Raw genomic sequence first — 24,767 nt, 5'->3', positions numbered from 1 at the left:
AATAATGGGAAAGAGAAAGATGAAACAGGAAAGAAAGATAACTCGAAAAAACATGGACAATTTGATTGTGCATCAAGTGACCAGGAAAATGCAGAAAAGTGACTTACAGACAGAGAATATTAAAATGTATATAAAGAAAAGAAAATGACAGAGTAATGGCTTTCAAACTTTTTTTGACAGTGACCCATGATAGTAAATACATTTTTCTTTGTGACTGAAGGGGAGCAGAATATGCCACCCCAAAATATGCCACGTTGGCGTGTGGATTATTTTGAGCCGAAGGCACTCAAGACCCAGCAGACTCAGAAAAAACATTTACCTCTCCCTTGACCACACAAAAGAATTTAGATAGGGAGCCTGTACCAGAAAAAGAGCTCTCACCAGAGGTAACTTTTTAATCTGAAAGACCTATCTACATGGCATGGCAAACTTGTAATTACCAAACATCTGCTCTTATCATCCTATGAGTTGCCTTCCACCCCTTTGAAGCCCCAGGCCTCTATCCCATTCCTTAGCTTAGGATGGCATAAAGCCTTAACTGCCTGACTTACCCTTGAGTCTCATATCTTTGGGACTCCCACACATATGAAATTAAATTTGTTTTTCTCCTGTTAATCTGTCTTACATCAATTTAATAATTAGACCAGCCAAAGAACCTAGAAGGGAAGAAGCGAACATTTTTCTGACCCTACGTGACCCAGAGCACACACATGTATACATATAAAAATAAAACAAAATTTCCCCGATAACCCTTATTATATTCAATGCACTCTGGTAGTTTCTCATCTCTTCCATTCTACTCTTTCAATTAAGAAAAATGCTGGTTGTGACTCACCGTGTTGATTTCATGACTGGATCACAACAGTAAGTAGGAAGTTTGATTTAGAGATGATGGGAACCTACAGCCCATCCAGACTGAATTTCCCTGGTTCCCATTTACCCTGGCTCGTCTTCCCCTGTGCCTTTAGAAACAGAACGCTTGAATTATTTATCAGTCTGACATTGCAGCCGATTCTGAAGAACTTGGCTGTCCTGTCCTCTGTGTACGAGTCACTCTTAAATGGCTTTGGTCTTGCAACAGCTATCATTATTGTTTACTAATAGACCAGATCTTGAGCCTAGCTGGCCTTCAGGAAATATATTAGGTTTTCCAAGTCATTGTACACTTTTAAGTTTTGATAACATGGACCAAGATATGATAGAAACAATCGTAAAGATCATTTACAAGAAGAATTACTTAGTTACACTTGATAGTTAAACACAATAGTCTCATTTCTAAATCTCATCTTAAGCAAGTAGGTGTAACCTAAGACTTGTGAAAATGAAGCCGCTATCAGCTGTTGGAGGACGAGGGGATCAATTTACTTTAAGTGACATTTTCAGATTGTTTCTAACCTAATCACACCATGAGTTAAAGGTTACACATTGGAGTTCCCAAACCGTTCAGGAAGTCTCTATATTTAAAAATGAAATTATTTGATAAAGAACTCCCCAGATTAAAAATGTCTCCCACATCTTTGTTGTGGCACTTTCAGAGCTAACCAAAAGCAGTGTTTTGACCAGCCTATTTCTGACTTTTTTCATAAGGAGGTCAGAAAGGGCTTTATTTCCTTGTTACCTGGGAAATCCCCGTTTCCTATCAATATTTATCTTTAGATGGTAAATAGCAGCCATTATGAAATTCCGGCTGGCCAAGGACAGTGCCACCCAGTGAGCTGAGCATGCCAGTGACTTGCTCAATAAACTTGGAAAATGGTCTAATGTCTCTTTCTCATCAAGCATCGGGAGAGATGCTGAAATTGCTACCCAGAGGCTGCATGGTGACTAGAGCGGTTGTCTCAATACTCATGAATAGTTCAGGGAGGAGGTGACAGCGAGAAGTTCAGGGATGTACAATGTGCTACAACCATGATGCCAGTTCAGCGGGCTGAATGTCACATAGCTTCCTTGTCTCTGTTCTCAGCTCTAAGCAAACCAGCAGCAGCAGAAAGTACAGGAAATGGGCAGGTCTTTGCTTCTGCATTCTTACAATTGATCTTGCAGAGATAGATGAGAAAGCACCTTAAAGCACTGGGGACTTAAAATAAAGGTTTAAATTAAAGTGCATCTCAGTCATTTAAATTAGAGGGCAATTCACATGTGAAATTAAGATGATATATTTGAATTCTTGATGGATTTCCCCACTTAATCTAGTCCTATAAAAAGGCAATCACTGATGTATTTGTTAACAAATTTATGCCAGTAAAAAAGTTTGATTTCACAAATTTAATTATTCTCATGCCTCAATGAAAGGGCAGACTGACTTTCTTAAAATTATATGCTATTTTTAACTTATTTGCAAGGCCAAATAAATCAGCAACTCCCCACTGAAAACAAATAAATCAACATTCCGTCAATCCCCTCAGGAGGTTGTGGCTTCTGGTTGGTGAATGTTTTGAGAGTAGAATATTTCCATAGAATGCTCTGGATTGTCTCTGCATTTCAGTGAAGAGCTTCAAAATGGGTACAGAATCTTAAAAAAAAATCTGTGATTGAATGGCATGTGGCCTGGAGTCCTGTCCAAAAGTCCCCTCCTGATCTGTGAGTGATACCCACAGCCAGAAATGAGAACAAATACAAACCCAGAATCCATACACCGCTTATCAAACAATGGAATTCTGAGAGGATCTACAGCCAGAAATAAGGGTGGGGCTGGCAGAGTCGAGAAACCTCTTAAAATAAGTGAATGACAGCTTTTCAGCCCTGTAATGTATCAGGTAATGTCTCAGCAGGATTCCCAGGGCGTGAGGACAAGACAGAGGTTTCCAGCTACAGAACTTTCAACTTCAACTACAGGGATCCAAAGCCCCATAGGATCCGCACGCGTGCTAGAGTATAAGAACAGAAGCAGGATGGGAGATTTCTCCGCTCTTCCAGCAAGACTGGGGATGCTAAGGGTCAAGAATCTGAGACAGCCCTTCTGCTAACCTCTGTCCTCTCCCCGCCCTACCTAGGAATTTTGGGTTGAGAAATGTGTGGCTGAAAATACCCTAATGATGATAGAAGTTCTGGTTACTCAAGACCACAGACTGTACTGGGTCTCTCTTTTCTGCAAGTCAGGAGTATGCTAAAAGGCATTTATTTTTCTATGTTATAGCCACTGTGGACCAGTCAGCAGCTTCATTTGAAATGGAAATGTCTCAGACCGGCTTCAGCGCTCATTATTCACAGGTATGTTGACTACTTGGTAGAAAACGAAATCTCCTTTTTTCAAGGTTGGTTCTCCCAAAACCAACACCCAGGCATCAATATTACATGTGCAACTAGTAGTTTATGGCTCGAGCAGTTATTCAGATCATGATGGCATTTCTAATCCAAATAAGGAAATGGCATTTCACAAGCTTCTTATTAGGAAAACATGTTATTTCACACAATTCACTACATTATACTAATAATTGTGAATCAGACAGTTTGGTATCTGCCTTCTGCAATTATGCATCTGGCTAAATGAAATACTTAATTTAAAAGATTTGCTAATGATAGGGAATGTATCTTTTTCTTCAGTGTCAAGGTATTCAAGGATCTTACCAGAATTCCATGTTCAAGAACTAGGATTCTTGGCACCCAGAATAAAGCAGAAAGGCAAGACTAGAAAATATATCATTTGTAGTTGATGGAAGAAAAAGCATCATAGTCCCCACAAAAGAATATTGACATTTCAATATGGAATTGTACTATCTAACCTAGGGAAAGTTACTTACTCTGCCTCAGTTTCCTCTTCTGTAAAGTCGGGATGCTAAGAATGGCATCTAGTCCAAAGGGTTATTGTGAGGATTATCTGGTTAATGTATGTAAAGCACTTTGAATAGTACCTATCACGTTGTTAATGCTATGATGTGTTTGCTCTCACGGTTTTTGTTAAATATCAGTGTTTTCTCTGCTTGGCTATAAGGACTGGGTCATGCTTGGAGCAGTAGGAGCCTATGATTGGAATGGAACAGTCGTCATGCAGAAGGCCAATCAACTCATAATCCCCCAAAACACAACCTTTAACGTTGAGTCTACCAAAAGGAATGAACCGCTTGCTTCCTATTTAGGTAAAGTTTGGATGTAACTGATAGAAAGTGATTACGTTTTATTTCTGTGGGTTTTTTTTATTTTTAGCATTGTTTACTTTTATTTCTATAGGCCTACTTACAACCGTGTAAGCAAGATCAGTTCCAGGAGTTAGATATTTTACAGGACCCATGAAAGTTTCCAGTCAGCCTTAGTTCCTGAGCAGCCGTAATCAAAATAACAGAACATGGAGGTCATTTTCTTCTCAGAATGCCTGGCTAGTATGGGAATGATTTAGGCTAATTTTGCACCTTTTGAGGTCTCCTTGTGTCTGGTATTCTTATTAACTTCAAGAAGACCTTTGTACCTGATGGACCGGAAATGATGGTAGAAAAAGAAACCTTGACTCAACCTATATCCGGAAGCTCAGACTCCCGTATTCTCTTAAATATCCTCTGTCATTAGTTTCTTTCTATGGGTCCTAATTTTGGAAAAGAAAATTTTAATTTGTTTTGTCATATAGCTTCTTCTTTAATAGCTCTCTTCACAATCAGACAAATATTGAACTTAAACCCAGTGATGTAGCATCATCTTATGTTCAAAGACTTGCCTGGAACGAGGCGCTGTGTGTCTGGTATCACCTTATTCCAGATCGGCAGGAGACTCTTCTATCACTAGATGGTCTCAGTAAAGAGCTGAGAGGGCCTAGCATGGAAAGGACCCTCAGAGTATGGTTTCCAGTGCTTTACTCACTCAGCAAATATTTTGAGGGCACCTCTCTTGCCCCAGGCATTGTTCTTGGTGCTGGGGGTGCAATAGTAAAGAAAAGTACCTTGCGGTGTTCATATTTTTGCATGTTAGCATTCTTCTCTGGGACTTTTCTGTCCTGGAGGGAAGTCTTTTTCTCTGTTCCAGTTTCTTGCTATTTTATGAGGAAAGTGGGAGGTCTTTACTGGTAGGTCCATACATTTCCTATTCAAAAGCACATCTTAAAGCTGTAGAGGCAGCAGGATTTAAGAAGACTAAAAGGGCTGAGGATTTTCTATAATTAAAAATAGAATGATAAGCAGCAGATATAATGTGAGTGCTAAAACCCCTTAAGACATGTCGAACTGCATTAATGAAAGTCTAATCTATTTCTCATAAAAGTCCTATTCCATTCTGCCTTGCTCATAGAGTAGCTAGAGTATTCCATTGCTCTAAGCACCACACATTACAAAAGAAAATGCTGAACTAGGATGTACCAGTAAAAGATTATCTAAAGGATACAGATCTGGAAACGATCCCCTTGTACCCATCCTTCTCCCCACAAAACTTGAAGAAATTGTTGGAAAACACAGTGTACACTGCATGTCTTTTAAATATTTAGAGGATTGTGATGTAAAATAAAGGGATTGAGCTTAGAATTCATATTGAGTTTTAGCATTAAAAGACATCTTAGAGATCATATAATAAACATCAAATTTTCCAAATTAAGGAATTGAGGAATAGAGAAATTGTCACATTTATCTATGGCGGTTCTGAAACTAGAATCTGGGTCTCTTGATTCTTGTTCCAGTGTTCATTTCAAAATTAAAGACATTGTGCGAAGTCCACAAAGATGTGTGACGTTGTTGCTACTCTTAGGAAATTCACACATTAATTAATAACACTACTTATTCTGAGTTATCATGTGATTAAATGCCTTAAAACCAAATAGTCCTAAGAACCCTAAATCTTATTATTCCTGAAAAGCTTGGGTTAATGGTTGCTTGAAGCAGATATAGAGAATTCAAGACTTGAAGATATCACTGCGGGCAAGAAAAAACTAAGAGAACTTCATTCCTGACCACGGGGTTTATAATATATGACTCCTCTCTGCCCAGAAAAGGTCATGTTGGGGTATGTTATCTACAGTGGGCTACAGTGAAGTTTTTTCTATTTCAGAAATCATTTTGTTAGCTTAGTCACAGGCTAGCACGTAAGACACTTTGCCAACATAAAGTCTAATATATGTAAGATTTCTTTCAAAATAGAAAAGCACCCAGAAAGGGGGCAGAGGAGAAAAATAGCTTTTTTCCCCCAAATATTATTTTAAATCTGAAATGAGACTTTCAAAACATTTCCTTCTTTGTGTGGGTTGCAAATTAAGATGAGTTTGAATGTGTTAGCCTGAAATCTGTGTGGACTGCAAGTTGTTAGACTACAGAAAATCTTATGGAGGAAGCAAAAGAAAAGACAGATGCTCTATAAAAAATCCCATGCTAATCAATAATGGTCAGAAAGAAGTAGGAACTGAAGCTGTTGAACCCCTCTTAGGATGTAGTTACACACTCATCTTTCTATAACCCAGCCTTATGCGAATATGTGCTTAGCGAGTGATTTTGATGGTGAGAATACCGTTGAGATCCTGTTCCCTGCCTCCTCTGCCCACAGTTTGCTGAGTTTTAATCATGCCAGATAGATTCAAAAGGAAAAGTAAAGATGTGAGGCAACTGCATGAAATCAAAGCAGATCAGACCTGTTTCCCATTACCTCCCCAGATCCTAGCACTCTCCCCAAAAAATGAATTATGAGAGCTGACAGGACTTATTCTTTATAAATCCATGCACAGGGCTATGCCATCAATTTTTCTTTCTCTTCGATTTTGTACTTTTCTTTTTCAGAAAGCAGTATTAAGCTTAAGTGTTTATAATTATGTTCTTTTCATTCTAAGTAGACTTTACTGGGCCAGCCCAGTGGCGTAGTGGTTAAGTTCACATGTTCTGCTTAGGTGGCCCAGGGTTCGCGGGTTTGCATTCCCGGGCAGGACGTATACACTGCTCAGCAAGCTGCACTGTGGCAGCCTCCCATATGCAAAGTAGAGGAAGACTGGCACAGATGTTAGCTCAGCAACAATCTTCCTCAAGCAAAAAGAGGAAGATTGGCAACAGGTGTTCGCTCAGGGCTAGTCTTCCTCACCAAAAACAAAAATAGTAGACTTTACTTGGCCGTCTCTCTCTTTCCTTCTTTATTGTCTTTAGATGCTCAAGCTGCAACCTGTAACTACCTGACTGGTAGTTACTGTCCTTGTGAAGATTTTAACTAATGATTGTAGTTGTCAAGTGAAAAGCGTCAAAGTTAATTAGCTAAATTATCACACAACTCCAAGCCTCAAACATAATTTTCAACTTTTTTTTAAAGGTTCTTTTACAGTTTGCATGCATAGCTCAGAAAATTACCAAAAAAATTAATGCATACTAAAACTCTCATCTCAATCCCTTCTTAATAATTCCTAGTAGAACAACATGAAATAAAACAGGCTCTGTTTTGCACATTCTCCTTTTCCATTTTATTTATGTATAAACATGACCCTAAAGTTTTTACTTCTTAAGCAATATTGTGGTTAGTAACATAAGAAATATAATGCATAACATGTTTGCAAAAGAATATTTTATCATTTATTATGCACACTTTTTTTAACGCTCAAAGAAAGATGAAGAAATGAGAATGTGAGAAAAATATTCATGAAGGCAAATATGCCTGAGTAATTGTTTCACTTTAGCACTTGTAAGAATAAACATTTTTAAGTATAAAAACCTCTGTTCCTTTTTTAAAATTTTGGAAGAAAGTAGAACTAGTACCTTATGGTAAAATACTTGACAAGTAAATTATCAATACAATCTTTCTCTCAGTAAGAAATGCTGTTCCACGGCATTTTGAAAAATAACCTGCCTTCTGCTCCCATGATGGACAGCTCTGGTTGTTAGAACATTTTTTTTCCTTCTTTTGAGTTGAAATCTGCGTGTGGTAATTTCTTATCTATTGGTTTAGCTCTGTTCTCTAGAGACACAAAGAATAAATCTAATTCTTCACTCAGAAATTAACATTAATCTGCCTTAAAGACACAATTTAAGATTTTAAAGGGCATGAAAGCCCAATTAAAGAGAGGAATGAATAAATATGTAAAACTATTCAAGCTCACTTTTAATCAAGTAAATGCAAATTAAAATCACAGCAAGGTACCACTGTTAGATTATGTTTAACATCTATTAGAATATCCACAAATTAAATAATACCCAATGTTTGGGAGAGTTGGATGAAACTAATCTTTCCTGTGGCTGTTCATGGAATAATTGAGTACAAATGCTCTGGAAACAATTTGCCAGACATCATAAGAACCATTGAAAATTTGATCCAGCAATGTATTCCTTGAAATTTATCATCAAGAAAAATCCAAAAGAAGAAAAATAATTAAATGTTCAAAGATGTCTTCGCAGGCTTAAGTATAATACCAAAAAATTTAAAACCACCTAAATTCCACCATTCCATCAGGAAATGATCCTGTGGTATAAACACAATGTCTTTATGGCTTAATTCAGAGAAATAAGCTTCAACCATTTAAAATCATGATTTGAAAACCAGGGCTACAACACAGAAAAAGCTTACATTTGCTATTATTCCAACTATATAAAATTATTAATTTCTATAGCACAGACACATGCATCTAGATAAAATACAATTGATTTATTACAAAGTGGTGAATTGAGATTGCAAGAGTTTTTTGTGGATTGTTTTTCTCTTTCTGTCATCGCTGTTCTATCATTTGTGCCTTTAAACAATGAAAACTGGAGGGTAGGGATAAAAATATCTTTTCAGGATAAAGCAGTTGTGGTAGATAATCAGAGAACAAACTAAAGATTTCTACAGACAAACTTATCTGCATTAGAATATATATATTTATTTTCAACAGAAGAAAAGACCATATAAAAATATAAAAATGATTATCTCAGGGGGCCCAGCCTGGTGGTGCAGTGGTAAGTTTGTATGTTCTGCTTCGGCAGCCTGGGGTTCACCGGTTCCCATCCTGAGTGCAGACCTATGCACTGCTTGGCAAGCCACGCTGTGGCAGGTGTCCCACATATAAAGTAGAGGAAGATGGGCACAGATGTTAGCTCAGAGCCAGTCTTCCTCAGCAAAAAGAAGAGGATTGGCAGATATTAGCTCAGGGCTAATCTTCCTCAAAAAAAAAAAAAAAGATTATCTCGGGGATAATCATTTAAAATGGATCTTAATTTGTTCCATGCAGACTTTAAGGGGTCAGAAAGTATACGTGCCATCTCTCTTTTGTTAGGTTACACAGTAAACTCTGCCACTGTTTCTGGAGATGTGCTCTACATTGCTGGACAGCCACGGTACAATCATACAGGCCAGGTCATCATCTACAGGATGGAAGATGGAGACGTCAAGATTCTCCAGACACTCAGTGGAGAACAGGTGGGCTTGAAAATTACTGTTGTAAATTATTTCATTCATACTCTGTCTATGTAAATTTAACTGAATTGTCTATTGTCCTAAACTTTTAAAAAACCAGTACCCCCATATTCAACATCCACTGAGATTAGGGCCCATGCTAGGTTCCTTGGAGGGACGTCAAGTGTCTGCATCTTTGGCCACAGGAACATTTCGGTTGGATGGGGGTGGAGGTATAGATAATAGATGTAGGTACAGATGTGCGGATATAAATACAAGGAAAGAGAGCTAAAACATTAAGAAACATGAAAGTGCCAGTGGCATCAACAATAAATTCAGAAGAAGGAAAGATTATTTTAAGCTAAGATTGGTGTAGAAAGTCTTAATAAGAGATGAAATTTGGGTTAGTCTAAAAGGAAAGACAGTATGTAGACACGTAGAAAGAGCCAGATAAAAAGGTAATGTGGACCTGGACTGTGTGAAGTTTTGAGGGGCAGATTAAAGAATTTGGATTTTCTCCAGGAAGTGATGACAAATTATTTGTAACATGTGAAATCAGAAAATTTTCATTAGATAATATTGAATATTAAATGTAGTTTAAAAATTATATATTCAATATGCAAATTAAGTATAAGTAAACATATTTAAAACAGAAACATCTATGTTATTGTTGATTATTACTGAATTGTGATAATTTGGGTAATTTTTATTCCTTCTTTATGGTTTTCTGTATTTTCCAAATGTCCTATAATGAGAATTTATTAACTTTATTCTGCAGTCTTCACGGGACAAGGGGGGTTCTTGGGCTCCACTAAATATTCCAACTCACTGGATCATCTCCCACCCCCTAGATACACACACAGAGTACTGTGAAGGGCGGGGCAGCGCCAGCCTTGCTCCCCTGCAGCAGTCCTTGTAGCAGCCAGCACAGCAGTCCAGCTTACGTGCCAGGAGACAGACACATCAGGCAGGTGCAGGGACTTCACTGGCTTTGAAGCCCTAGAGGAGCCAGTATCTTTTATGACAATGCCATAGACACAGCTTCCAGGGTCCCCTTAAGGGCATGCAGTTGGAAGGGTCACTGCATTCTAGGAAGCCCAAAATATGTTATCTCCATCAAGTATTTCTAGTTCCACGCGACCCAAATGCAATGCCCCAATCAGAGTTTATTTTTACCACACTCGATGTTGCTTGGTAATATAGTTGAAATCCTTCCCTCATCATATTTCAAGGGGAACGGAGTTAGAGTAAACTCCAGGTCAGATTCTCATATACCAGGTGAAAGTGTTTCATTAGCCTTTTGCCCACATTTATCATCAGAAAATGCATCAACAATAAAAACAAGGCTCTTGTTGTAGCTCATGGGTGAAGTGAGAAGAATTTGAAATGGTATAACAACAATAAAAATGGAGAAGGAGAGACTATGGTAGACATAAATAAGGAGGAATTAGCAAGGTTGTAAAATGAAACATTTTGGACAACATCTGAGGTCCATTATCACTCTATCAATTGTCTACAAGACAGGAAGTATAAAATTTTATGAAAAATTGCTTATGAACATGTGAAGAGAATATCACAAATGATTTAAATTATGAATGATCTGAGTTTCAAGCCTGGGAATCTGGGAGAAAGATGGCACCATGATTAGAATGTCAGCAACCCCAGTAGTTTAGACATTTTTTAAAATGGTATTTGATTTTAGACATGTTTCCTATAACAGTGAGCACAAATTCAAATGGTTGTGGGTGCCAGGTAGGTAAAATAAATAATTAAAGCTGCTGGACAGAAGACAATGGGAAGTGGTGGAAACCATGGCCTGGCAGCGCCTGAGCCATATAAAGGTTTAGCTCAGCTCCAGATGCCTGTTACCATGTGGGAATGAAGGCCCAATATTGCCAGATCCTACAACACTTTATTTATGTTTGTAATTAATTCAACTTTTTGAAAAACCTTTTATACCATTCATAAGCCAGTGAGAAAAGGACATTCAAAAAAGCCAATGTCTGGCAGCTGTCTAAATGTCTAGCAATGTCTGGAAATGTAGAACTGGAGCCTTGAGGAGGAGGATAGACGGAAATGTGCAATCTGCAGTAATGGAAATGTTGGGGAGGATTCGGCATCTAGAGTAAGAGAATGGGGAAAAAATGCAGGTCTAAGCTTATGGGGGAGGGGGCAAAATCTAGGGGATGGGAGGAGGGAAAGGAGCCAGAAAGGTGAAAAGGAAGGATAGTCTATGATATAGTGGGAGAATCAGGAGATCAAAAATAAAATCATGGAAGCTAAGACAGTAAATGTCAATAAGAGAATTATCAAAAGCATCAAATACACAGCTCAATATTTGGTAAGGTTATCGCATTTAGATAATGAAGTGTAGTCACCTGCATTCCCCTAAAATACATCCCTATCTTTAAAAGAGAAAATACATTGCTACAAGGGGATGGTCCCCCCTACAATCCTTTTATATTTTTCCACTTCCCATAGCTGCCGGGACAAGACTAAGTCATTTTGTTGAGTAGACTGTCTTCTGAGACTACGAGGTGAAATATGCTGCACCAGAATTCCGATAAAATTCAGCTCCTCATAATGTATTTTATTCCACATTTTCATGTTACTGTATTTAAATGTATACTGAAGCCTTTCCAGAATGACTTCTATTGTTTATTTCATTTTATTTCCTTTAAAAAAAATCATTTTATCACTACTGATCTTTTATGCTTTGTGGAGAAGAAAGAGAGGTTAGGATGAAATCTAAAAGAAATCATTTCTCCTACTGTCAAGCTGCAGAATCTATAGCAGCTGCTCATCCTTAAGGATGGACCCGACTTATTACTCACTAGCCTCATGCAAAAGCCAATAAAGAGCTCTCAGGTGGCATTGGTTTCTCTATTTCATTTCCTTTGCCATCTAAATCTCAAATACTCTTCTAGATTGGCATAACAAAAGAAATGCAAGTTTTTAGCTTCCTTGAGAATTTCTGATGGTCATCAGACTGTTTTCTTTTTTGCCCTAGATCGGTTCCTATTTTGGCAGTGTGTTAACAACAATTGACATTGATAAAGATTCCAATACTGACATTCTTCTGGTTGGAGCTCCCATGTACATGGGAACAGAGAAAGAGGAACAAGGAAAAGTGTATGTGTACACTCTGAATCAGGTAATGGTAACTGTGGGTTTGATAGAAATCGGGGAAAATCTTTTCCTTACTTTCAATTTCAAATAATTAATGTAGTTCTAATTTTTCACTCAGTTTGGTAAAAGAAGCGAAGAAGCTTTGAGGGATTGTCTACCCCACTAATCCCTCAGTTTCTAAATGAACATTTAGAATTTTAATAAAATAGTTCAAATCCTTAGATATTTTCTACTTGGAAGTATGAACTATTCTTTTTTAACAGAATATTGAGGATAAAGATAAGTATAAATCTCACTAAACTCCTAAGTAAAGTCACAGGGCAACCATCATGAGCACTGGCCTGGAGGTGGGTGACATGAGCAGTTAAAGCTGCATGAGGTGGGGGGATAAGGACCGAGAGTGGAGAGACTGTGGCGATAGAGTGCATTTTAAGGCAATGACACCAGACACTTGCAGAAACTACTGTGGTCTCTGGAATTCTTCACTGGAGTGGGATTTGTTTTCCACTCCTGATTTTAGATATCAGTGTTAAGTGAAATAATTCTTGATTTCATCATTAGAAGAGTTTTTGTGGTCTATAGCAAAGTCAGTATTCATCTATTTAGCTTTTTAAATGCTTAAATCTTTCTTATATTAATTATTTTAAATCATAAATTATGTTTCTTCCTATCATTTTTTTGGCTTCCTTGTCAACTTTTTTGGTCCTGTGCTGTTTTTCCCTTTTTTCCAAGAAAGTGTCTTCCTGTCCATCGTTGCCAGTACTTGCTGTCCTTTTCTGGGTTTGGGGTCTTTTTTTTCGCTCTGGACAGCTTTGGAAAAATTTGTTTTCTGAAAGCGTAAATTTTCTGTTTGTCCTTTAGGGGATAATATATAGAGACTTTTCAAAGCACAATATTGGGTGAAGAAAGGATAGTGACAAACTGAGGATTTAAAAATTCAGTTCTGCTTTAAAAAGATGCTGAGTTATATACTCACCCGATTGCATTAAAAAGAGAGTCTGTGAAAATCCTCAATATGTCTTCTTCTTTCCCACAATCCTGCAGTCGGTTCTTTGAAATCTCTAACTTTGCTCTCAGTTGGGCATCCTTTTTTAAGAACTTTCATAAACTTTACCATTGATATACAAATGGTTTTTAATAGCACTGATTTAGCATGCACTTAAAAATTCCACTCTGCTGTAGTAATGACAGAAATCCATAAGTATCCTGTTTATCTCTCTTCCAGACAAGGTTTGAATATCAAATGAGCCTGGAACCCATTAAACAGACTTGCTGTTCATCTCTGAAGCACAATTCATGCACAAAAGAAAACAAAAATGAGCCATGCGGGGCTCGTTTTGGAACAGCTATTGCTGCTGTGAAAGACCTCAATCTTGATGGGTTTAATGACATCGTGATAGGCGCTCCCCTGGAAGATGATCACGGGGGAGCCGTGTACATTTATCATGGAAGCGGCAGGACTATAAGGAAAGAGTATGCACAAGTAAGAAGTTAAACCTCCGGCTTCTCGTCCTGAAGTGATCCGTGGGTTCAGTGCCAGGCATCTCCTGTCTTGCTTCATGAGTTAATTTCTTTCTTCTGACTCGATTCGGAAAGTAGATTTCTTATTCTCATCTACATTTTCTTTCTAAAAGAATTGCTTTATATTTTGTCCTTTTATCTAGCTTTTTCTGTTGTTATTTGCCATGTCTCCATAATCTGATCTTGTGAAATGGTACAAAACAAAAGAACACTTTTGAACAATGCTATTTAACATCTGCAGTGTGTCTGATCCTAAACAGAGGGTACCACTTTCTGAATGAGAAAACAGTAATTACGTAATTTTGCCAATAAAGGAAATGAGATTATTGTTTTTATACTCAATATCCCTGTTGTTATAATAAAATTGCATTACATTTATATTTATGAATTAAATTGGTATATTTTCAGCAATTGAATTTGGGTTCCTGAAGATTTATAATCGTCTCACAAGTAATCCCTCTTGGAAGAACATCTGAATAATTAAGCTTAACCTGCAGGGGATTTCTGTCATTCCTATTTTAAATGTATTGTCAGTTATTGGCTCTAATCCATAAGTGTAATTTTTTCCTCCATGAGAAAAATAACCATTTACAGAAGTGTTTAATGCACTAATAAACATAAGAGAGTTTACAGGAATTCTTCTAATTTAATTGTCTGTTTTTAAGTAACCATAGTTTGTTAGGCCTTGAACAACTACTTATAAATAAAATAGAACTCATTACTTTCTAGCTTACATAACATAAAAAGAAAATCAGAACATCAATTATTTCTTTTTCCATTTGATTTTTCTCTTTGGTACTAGAGTCAACAGAATTCTCAAAATCTATTTGTGTATTGGGAAGTTGTGATGCTTAATTTTTCATAAAGTGATAATGACATTAATAGTGAAACAACAAAATAAAGGGCATATTTCACTAACAACTCTCCTATCCTTTTAATAAATGACTTGTTTCTGTTAAAAATCTTTACGGTATTATTTATCTAGCTGGAAACAGGCAATATTAACCATTGGGGCTTGATAGAACCCGGAACTGCAAGAAGATTGCGTTCCATTCTTGTGTTTTGCCACTTTATTCCTTCACTATTAATCCTGCAAATTTAATGGAGTGGCATTTGTAGTAGAAAGAAAAGGATTTGTAAATCATTAAGATTGTCATAAGCAATTTATTTTGCAAAATGGTGGCAAATCAAGATGTAGCTTTAAACAACAACAAAAAAGAATCTTAGAGTTGAGTTTGTTTAATTATTGGCAAAATGCTTTCCCAAGGATAGAAGAGGATACGCTCACTCATTTCCATGGTAACCAGAGGTGTTGCTTGTGTATGAGATGAACCAGAATCAAACTGAATCAACAGAATCAGTGAGGCAGATATCTCCCGGTTTGTTTGCTGAGAACATAAGGAAATACTTCCTAATGAGCCACAAACATTTAAGCATGAAAACTATTTCCATTTGGTTTGCCTTAATTGGCTTCCTAATTTATGAATTTAAGTGGAAAAGAGCAGGATAAGACCCCAAGTTTGGGGAGGCTCTGTCCGTCCTGTCTCTTTGCCATCAGATTCTATTAAAATAGTATCAACTTGAACCAAAGCTAAGTGAGGAGGTAGCGATATCAAACATACTATGTATGGGGATGTGCCCAAATCAGTAAGTCCGTGTTCACTTATGCCCTCCCAACATTGTGGGTACATGTGAGTGGATGCGAATCTATTGTCCCCTTGACTTTCAGAACAATTTTGGACAAACAGTAAAGAAGATCACATATTGAAAAATGTATTTCATGGAATGTGTTATTTATGCTCAGCCCCAAATTTCAGTGAACCCCAAACTGACCCCTAGGTTTGCCGGCATGATATGTTTTCAAGGTTTCCAGCACCTTTAAATATCCCTGTGTAATGGGGATTGAACAGGAACTAGAAAGCAGAGCCAGTTACTAACAATGTTTCCCTTCAGGATTAGGCAAGATGACGTTATATAATTTTTTCCCCTCTCTCTGGTGTCAGTAACCCTGAAACGATTTTGTCTGGACTATAAAAAGAATAGCCTTTGGGAATATCTGAGTAATTCCTCTTGTCTCCACATGAGGGGCCTCTTGGGCAGGTTTCCAAAAGATCTTTAATTTTAATTTTTTGTTAACCAATGCAAGTCCTCAGATTTATTTGAAACTGTTCTTGAAGAGACTCTTCTAACATAAAAACTATCTGCTGGGATTTTCACAGCGTATTCCATCAGGTGGAGATGGCGAGACACTGAAGTTTTTTGGCCAGTCTATCCATGGAGAAATGGATTTAAATGGTGATGGTCTGACTGATGTGACTATCGGGGGCCTTGGTGGTGCTGCCCTCTTCTGGTAAGTATTTTAATAACATTCAATTAATCAGATAATATTTCACAAATAGTTCCAGCGCTCAGAGTATGATCAGAGCTCATGTCATACCAATATCTATTACCTTTTGTGCTCTATTATTTAAATAAAAATTATGCGGCTTTGGAAGCTGGAGGAGTCGATAAATCTTAAAAATAAAGAAAGCATATTAAAGGAAAGAGTGGAATCAACCCTTAGTTTGAGGTATCTATTATGTGCTTGGTACTAAGACACATACTCTGTTTTCGGGGGGAGGCATAGGGAGGAAGAGGGCCTCACTGAGGATGTACATGAACAAGACAGTATCCCCAAGTTGCTTACAAGCTTTTAGGGGTAATTGACTCTTCATTCATTTACCTAATGTGTATAATTAGGCAGTTCATCACTGTCTGATTGTCTTTATATTGCTAGTCAAGGATAGTAGTATCTTCAGTAATATCTTTGCACAGCCCTTAAAATGTCTGCATCCCCAAATTAATTTCAGTTCATTTTAAAATCCTAGTCAATGGTTAGCTACATACATTAATACTATTTACTTATTAATTTATTAATAATTTATTAACTAATAACATTAATAACTCTTGCTTTAACCGGTTAAAAAACACAATTTCAGGGGCTGGCCCCGTGGCCGAGTGGTTACGTTCGCGCGCTCCGCTGCAGGCGGCCCAGTGTTTCGTTGGTTCGAATCCTGGGCGCGGACATGGCACTGCTCATCAGACCACGCTGAGGCAGCGTCCCACATGCCACAACTAGAAGAACCCACAATGAAGAATGCACAACTATGTACCGGGGGGGCTTTGGGGAGAAAAAGGAAAAAATAAAATCTTTAAAAAACAAAAAAAAGTACTTGCTTTAAAAAAAAAAACACAATTTCACAAAAGATTCTATTTGGAAAAAAGTGACTAAAAATATCAAGAATAACCTTAATGAGAATTTTGCATAATAATTTTAAAAAATGTTACAAACTTCATTAAGAAATATAAAGAAGGGGGCCAGCCCAGTGGCAGAGCAGTTAAGTTTGCACTTTCTACTCTGGTGGCCCAGGGTTCACCCATTCGGATCCCGGGCATGGACCTACACACTGCCTGTCAAGCCATGCTGTGGTGGCATCCCACATATAAAGTAGAAGAAGATGGACACGGATGTTAGCTCAGATCTAATCTTCCTCAAAAAAAAAAAAAATTGCATCAATAAAAGGTCCTTCCTTTTTCAGTCTGCCAAAAGCGTTATCCTTTTAAATTCTATTTTTTGTCTTTTCTCCTTCGATGAGAGTCCATCCTCCCTGGTTGATGAGCTCAGAGGGAGGGGATTGATGACAACTGAGTTCCTTTTGGAGGATCTGTCTTTAGGCAGATAAGAGGAATTCAGAGAAAGCCTCTCCCTGCATTTGCTATCTTTCAAGTGCCTACAGCTCAAAATAATCAATATACCAAAGCAGGGTATTTTGGGGTGACGTGTCCTAAACTTATATAATCATATTTTGGGGTGGCATATTTTGCTACTCTTCAGAACCAAAAGCCTAAGATGTTTCCAAAACAACCTGGGTATCCTCAGAACATCAGATACAATCTCTTCTGTTTCAAAAATTCCCCGAAGAAATGGAGTCCTGAGAGCCTGCACTATGCAGAAAGAAGACTCCCCTTTGGTGTGTTTCCTTTGCACTCCCGAAATGACGGCATTCACTAACTGGGAAAATGTGTGAGTCCTTGCCACCATTTATGTGTTTGTAGGTCCCGAGATGTGGCTGTAGTTAAAGTGACCATGAATTTTGAGCCCAATAAAGTGAATATTCAGAAGAAAAACTGTCGTGTGGAGGGAAAGGAAACAGTGTGCATAAATGCTACAGTGTGTTTTGATGTGAAATTAAAGTCCAAAGAAAAAACGATTTATGAAGCTGGTAAGTATAATATATGTAGCAAGTCCTTTGGGGCAGGAGGACAATATATTTGCTGCAGCATGATGAAATCCAGTGAGATACTGTATTTCCCCTGAAGATAGGGATCTGCACATCACATTTGCCCCTGTGAACATGCTGAACCTTGAAAAGCATTCTGCTGCAGAAAGAATAGGATATGGAATCCAGTAAATTCTGGAGCAGAAACTATATGTTTATATACAATGGATTCAACATTCTATAGTTTCCCTCTGGCTCTTCAATTTGCTAAGAACAATCAGGTGCTGAGGGGAAAACAAAGAATTCAGAGGTGGAGTCTGGAAACTAGGCTCCAAATGAGGCTGGTTTTCCTTCCTGGGGATCTTCACAGACCTCCTTCTGCCCTCTGTCCAGGAAGACTGGTGTTGCAGAGAACATCACCTCTCTGCCACTCCACCTTCCTGAGAGCCTTGTGGTCCATACAGAAGGTGACCCTGGGTGTTGAGAGTCAGACATATTCCGTGTGTGTCTGCTCAGGCACAACACATCAGCCTGGGTGTCCCCCTCCTGTCTACAGTCTACACTGCCTAAGGCAGTTTTTAATGATACTGAAATATGTTGTAGTCAAAACTATGAAGGCCATTGGCTGCAGAAGAGTAATTTACTGTGTAAACCAAATGTAACAGGGAGGAGAAAAACCATTAATCCTGAAAATCTGTTTTTCTTAGTTTGCTCTGTATGTGCATATTTATGCTCTGCAGTTGTCCTCTGACTAGAAGATAAATGAGGTAGAGGAATGTAAAATAGTGATTTACATTTTCATACACCACATTATCTCAGTCTTATTTAATTTTTATATAGTAACTAAGCCATCAAATAAGGATTGTTGCCTTCATAGGAAGTATAAGGTTTAACTTGTTTTTTATTGTGGTCTGCTTATTTTATTAAACTTATATATTAAGCTTATTTTTTTAATGTGCTTGGAACATAATCTAAAGTGACATTTTTTATAAATTAGGTAAAAATGTTGTAAGTGCATATTTTTGTCTCTGTTGAAATATAACATAATCAATATTCTAAGCAGGGCTCCAACATTTCTAAACTAAAAAAGTGCTTTAAGGGAAAACCCAGTAAACACAGGCATGGCATGGTCACAAAATTAGGTGATATGTAGATGCACATACGTGTGTGTATGTGTGTGCATACATACATATACGTTATAAAATAAGTATAACTAAACATTAAAAGCATAGTGAACTCGGAAAGCAGGTCTATAGACTTCGTCAAGGTTGTCTTCATGACTTTGATGCCACTGTGCTTTCAGAGTGTCTATATGCTGAATAATAGAAAATTTTTGTTGACTGACTGCTCGAGAGGTTTTTCTATAATGCTAATTTAATGAGCTGGACCATATGAAAATCACCCTAACTAAATATTTCTGTCAATTATTCTATTTTTTATTTTTATAGATCTGCAATACCGTGTCACGCTCGATTCACTAAGGCAGATATCACGAAGTTTTTTCTCTGGAACCCAAGAGAGAAAGATTCAAAGAAACATCACAGTTCGAAAGTCAGAATGCACTAAACATTCCTTCTACATGTTGGCAAGTAAATCATATATTATCGCTGCCTTATTCCAAGTCAAGCATAAAATCTAGCTGTCTCATTTCAAGTCAACCAATCTGATTGTTTTATTTCAAAGAGCACATCACAAAATAAATTTTATTTTGTTTGGTCACTTTATCAGATAACTACAGGTCTGATTTTTTAATTTCCAAATACATTTCATAAAATATCTTTCATCTTCCCTGTGTGTGTATCAGACATGCATATATTATGGAATAGTAAAAGGCACAGTGCCCTAGCTAATAAGAGATCTTGTGTCTTCATCCATTTTTTCATTTCTTTCATTCATTCATTTATTCTTTCAACTTGAAAACATCATTTAACTTTCGTGGGCCTTGTCTGTCAAATGTGAATGATAAGTGGTTATACCGCCTGAGGGGAAACCTTTGGGCCATATGCTGTCTGCCGTTTCTTCTCATCCACTGAACTACATATTTCACTCCTTGACCTTAAATTGATGGGAAAAAAAATCTCATATTTTCTATCATCTGTAGACTTTGTGCTACCTAAATTTCTTTCTATTTCAGTGGATGAGAGAGCCTTGGAAAGCAAATTATTAATCTCCAGAGATGGCTAGTAAGCCAGGTTGAACCATTTTGAATGTATTTTATTGGGTCACTACGTATGTGGAGAGAATTCCCATCTAAGGGCAGGAGTTTCTTAAATATTTTCTTAAAATGTGCCTGATACAAAAAAAAAGAAGCAGAATGGATGTAATGAGAAAACACCTATTTTAGCAACCAAGATTGAGATTTAGAGACTTGAACGTGATCTTGGAATTTTAAAGGAAATAGGCCAATTTTTCCCCATCTCTGACTTATTTCTGTATTCTTCATGTTTTTATATTCTATACTTTGAAAATCTTATAGTTAGGGGCAGGAAAGTGACAGAAAATGTGGATTCTTCTATGGTATATTTGTCCAAAATTTAGTATCTAGCCATGTCTAGGCACTGGTATGAAAAGGAATGAACTAGTTTCAAAATATCCAAAATTCTTTTGGATTTTAATGGATATGTTAACATTTGTTCTGGAGTCAGCCAGGATGGAATTTGCATTCCAGCTTCACCACATTCCGAGTGATTTTGATAAAGTTGTTTAGTCTCTTAGAGGCTCAGTTTTTCATCTGTAAAATAAAGACTATGATAGTTATTCATCTTGGAGCACTCCTGAATAATTCTCAATAATGTATACAGAGCTCATAATTCTAGACATGCCATAGAAGATGGCTGTCCCTGATGATAGTATAAACAATAATGATCGCATTCACATTATTTGCTTATCATTTCACATTGTAAAATTCTTACAACTCAAGGTATATATTATAATAATGAAATGCAACTCAATTTAAAGAAGGTTTGCTCTTCTGAAGTTGAGAGACTTTCCTACAAGTATTACGTAGTGACTTTTAGCTCAAGGTCTCAAGAGAAACGATATTGTTAAGCAAGTCACTTGGAGTGGTATATCCTGACATGGCAAAGTATGACATACCCCATCACTCCAGCAGGCCCCTGTGAGAAACTGGAGGTGAGTCATCTGGTCATAACTGAAGCCTCTGCATTCCAGCAGTGTCCCTTGTCAGGGCAGAAGGGCAATGCCTCTGTGAAGCAAAAGCCTGATGAGGTCATATAGTTAGATCAAGTGCAAAAGGATGTTCCAGTAAGCCTGACCCACAGGAGCAGCAGAAGAAAGCCATAACAAGGTCAGAACATCCAGTAAATATGATGCCAATGATATATTTTATGTTTCGACCTCTAGGACAAGCATGACTTTCGGGATTCTGTAAGAATAACTTTGGATTTTAATCTTACCGATCCAGAAAATGGGCCTGTTCTTGATGATTCTCTACCAAATTCAGTGCATGAATATGTAAGTCAGTTTTTTTGCATTCAGAATATCTATTTGTGAATATATTAGGAAAAAACCTGAAACATGTAGAAAGACACACAAACAATCCTAAATCAATTATATTAAAAAAAATAAAAAGAATTAGACTCTTCTAGACTTTTGCCAACTCTTCTAACTTCCTATTGTTGGAGTTTAAGGGAACTTATAAATGACACTACTTTTATCTCTCCTGAATTTAGGACCAACTGAAAGAAAGACCAATTGAAAGAACTGGAACTCCCCTTTGTTACTAATGAACATTTGCAGGGCATGGTTTAGGTATAATGGGTGTCTTCCTACAAACCAGGCTTAGACCACAGATAATCAAATAGGTCATCAGCAGAACTCAGCAGTCTCAGGCCTTCTTCATGGGGACCACCTCGTAAAACCTGCAAAATGGAGATATAGAGCAGAATGTATGCTTCCCGTGGCATATCGCTGCCCCAGGAGCGGAAGAGATAGGAAGGGACTGAGCTGTGTTCACTCAGTTCTTGCTTCCAAATTCAGAGTCCACCCCTGAGAAAAAGTGAGTGAGCAGGTGAAAGGATGGGGTCACGAATGTGGCACCAATGGAGAAAACGTCAGGGATGGGGAATTAGTTCTCCCCATGCACCCGTGTTCCACTAGTCCTTCCTTCCTTCCAAATATATTTATTGAGTGGCTGTGTGTACTAGGCATCAGAGGTTACAGTCTAACCTAGGAAACAGGTACCAAGTCATAATTAAAGCCTGTGCCCTGGGGGAGAACTTCAGAGCTCAACAGGAACTTCCGCCTAGCCTGGGGAGTCAGGAAGCACTCCCCGGAAGCTGTGACGTTTAAGTTGAGACTAAAGCACAGGATGATTTTTCCATCCTATTTAGAGGACTGGAGGGAGCAGTGTTCTAGACAGAGAGATACATGTGAAGGTTCTGAGGCAAAAGGAACTAAACTAAACTCATTAGTGCAGCTGCAGCTGAAGAGCAAGGGGGAAGGTGACGTGGGATGAGGTGGAAGGCATAGGCAGGAGCCCGATCATTCAGGACTTTGTGCCACTGTACAGACGGTAAACTTTTTTGAAGAGCAATGGAATGCTATTGATGGCTTTAATTGGTTCAGTGATAGCACTGGATTTGTATTTTTTTAGGGATTACTTCAGCTGCAATGTGGAGAATGATTGGAGGGAAACAAGACTGAATGTGAGAGACCAGATAGGAAGCTGTTGCTTTAGTTCAGGGAGGAAGTAAGGATAGCTGGAGGAGAAGCAGTGGTGGAAACAGAGAGGTTTGGGATATATTTAGAAGAGAGGTGGAATGGACAGTTCTTGGTGATACACTGGAAAAGAGAGAGGGGACTAATGAAGAGGAGGAGTCAAGGAAAGCTCCCAGTTATGTGGCTTCACCATTTTCTGAGCTCTATTACATTCCTAGGTATTGATTCTTTTCAATAAAAAAAATCTATTAATCAGGGGTTGGCCCAGGGACAGAATGGTTAAGGTCACACACTTTGCTTCTGCAGCCCGGGATTCATGGGTTTGGATCCCGGGCACTGACCTACACACCACTCATCAAGCCATGCTGTGGCGGCATCCCACATACAAAATAGAGGAAGATTGGCACAGATGTTAACTCAGGAGCAATCTTCCTCAGGCAGAAAAAAGAAAAATCTAATGATCAGAGTTGAATGTTAAAGTTTTCTCTCATATGATTTAAAGTACTTGACTTGATTTTTTTGAAACTGTTCTAGTCTGGCAGACTAAAGCCCGTGAAAAACATCTGTGAAAGCTGTTCGTTCTTTAAAGGACTGGAAGAATTTATATCCAAAAGTAAAAGTTTATTCTTTTCCCCTATAAATTATAGTAACAAATTTAAAGTTCCTTATGATTTCTGCCATGAAATCTGTTCTCTTTATGGGTTTCTTAACTAAATTTTGAAAAATGCTTTTCTGTGACCATTTCAGATTCCTTTTGCCAAAGATTGTGGAAACAAGGAAAAATGTATCTCGGACCTCACCCTGGATGTATCCACCACTGAAAAGGGTCTGCTTATTGTCAGGTCCCACAACGATAAGTTCAATGTTAGCCTCACAGTCAAAAATAAAAAGGACAGTGCCTATAACACCAGGACCATCGTGAATTATTCTCCAAATCTAATTTTTTCAGGAATTGAGGTAAACTTGTCATTTCATATTTATTTATTCTGTTAATAAGCCTTTTTGAACCTACTTTTCATACTACTGAGCTAATTGTTTTTATTGCATCGATTTTAGAAGAATATAAAGCATTTTGCACAAAATTAGTATTCACTAATGGTGGAAGTACCAAGCTTTTTTTTAAAGCTTTTGTTTTGATATATTTCTTTAGAGATGTATGACTCAGATTCAGTGTGAGAAAGGATCGCTGATATATCAAAATTGGATTTTCACAGAGGGCTTACACTGCTGAAATTGAGACTGAGTCAAGGAAAAAAATAAACACAATCAAAGTCAAAACAGTTTAATAGAGATGGGGGGAGTAATATAAGAGCTGAACAAAAAAATTTACATGCAGAAAAATCATGATACCATTTCCCGCTTTCTATGAAAAACCTTACATTGTCAACAGAGTTGTGTTAAATGACTGTGTCTCATTGTCATGACAGATTTGCACTTTTTTGGCAATAACGTATAGCTGCATAAGATGCTATATCAGAAATAATACTTCCAAATTGAATTTTGCTTTTCATTCTGAACTGTGAATGAATCCTCCTGAATTAAAATTCTGTGTATGTTTATATGAATCAGTAATATATATGATTCATATTAAAAACCAATATACTTGTTATATATCATATTAAAACTTTATTGTCTAGTTTCTATAAATTCAGACTTTCACTAATATTTCTCTCCATTTATTGGGATATCACATAGAGACATGATGGCTAAGATAGGCTTAAAAAAATGTCATATATTGCTACCACATATTTTAGATTCAGTAAAGAATGTTAATTATAAATCCACATGTGCAAAGTGACACTGGGAAAATATTACCACTGAATTTTTCTCTGGAAAGGAGACTATATTAAAAATCATTGCCTGTATCTTCCACTGACTTCATGGCCTTGGCCGAAAGTCAGAATTCTAAAGTCAACAATGCCTCTCCTCTAC

General features: G+C 37.5%; 1 protein-coding gene across 5 annotated transcripts in view; it reads left to right on the top strand.

Annotated features, from left to right (window-relative positions):
* ITGA1 (integrin subunit alpha 1) overlaps positions 1 to 24,767 on the top strand; it is a 147,823-nt gene that overhangs the window by 97,176 nt on the left and 25,880 nt on the right. For all 5 annotated transcript variants that reach the window (XM_070245859.1, XM_070245858.1, XM_070245857.1 and 2 more), the window contains 10 exon segments: positions 3,137 to 3,210; positions 3,932 to 4,076; positions 9,128 to 9,270; positions 12,257 to 12,400; positions 13,601 to 13,858; positions 16,116 to 16,246; positions 17,992 to 18,158; positions 19,604 to 19,740; positions 21,519 to 21,629; positions 23,583 to 23,792. In XM_070245859.1, coding sequence (XP_070101960.1) covers positions 3,137 to 3,210; positions 3,932 to 4,076; positions 9,128 to 9,270; positions 12,257 to 12,400; positions 13,601 to 13,858; positions 16,116 to 16,246; positions 17,992 to 18,158; positions 19,604 to 19,740; positions 21,519 to 21,629; positions 23,583 to 23,792 — 1,520 coding nt within the window.

The sequence above is a fragment of the Equus caballus genome, chromosome 21 (genome assembly GCF_041296265.1).
Source record: "Equus caballus isolate H_3958 breed thoroughbred chromosome 21, TB-T2T, whole genome shotgun sequence".
Taxonomy (NCBI): Eukaryota; Metazoa; Chordata; class Mammalia; order Perissodactyla; family Equidae; genus Equus; species Equus caballus.
Note: the sequence above shows the minus strand (reverse complement) of the source record. Positions and strands in the feature narration are given on the sequence as shown.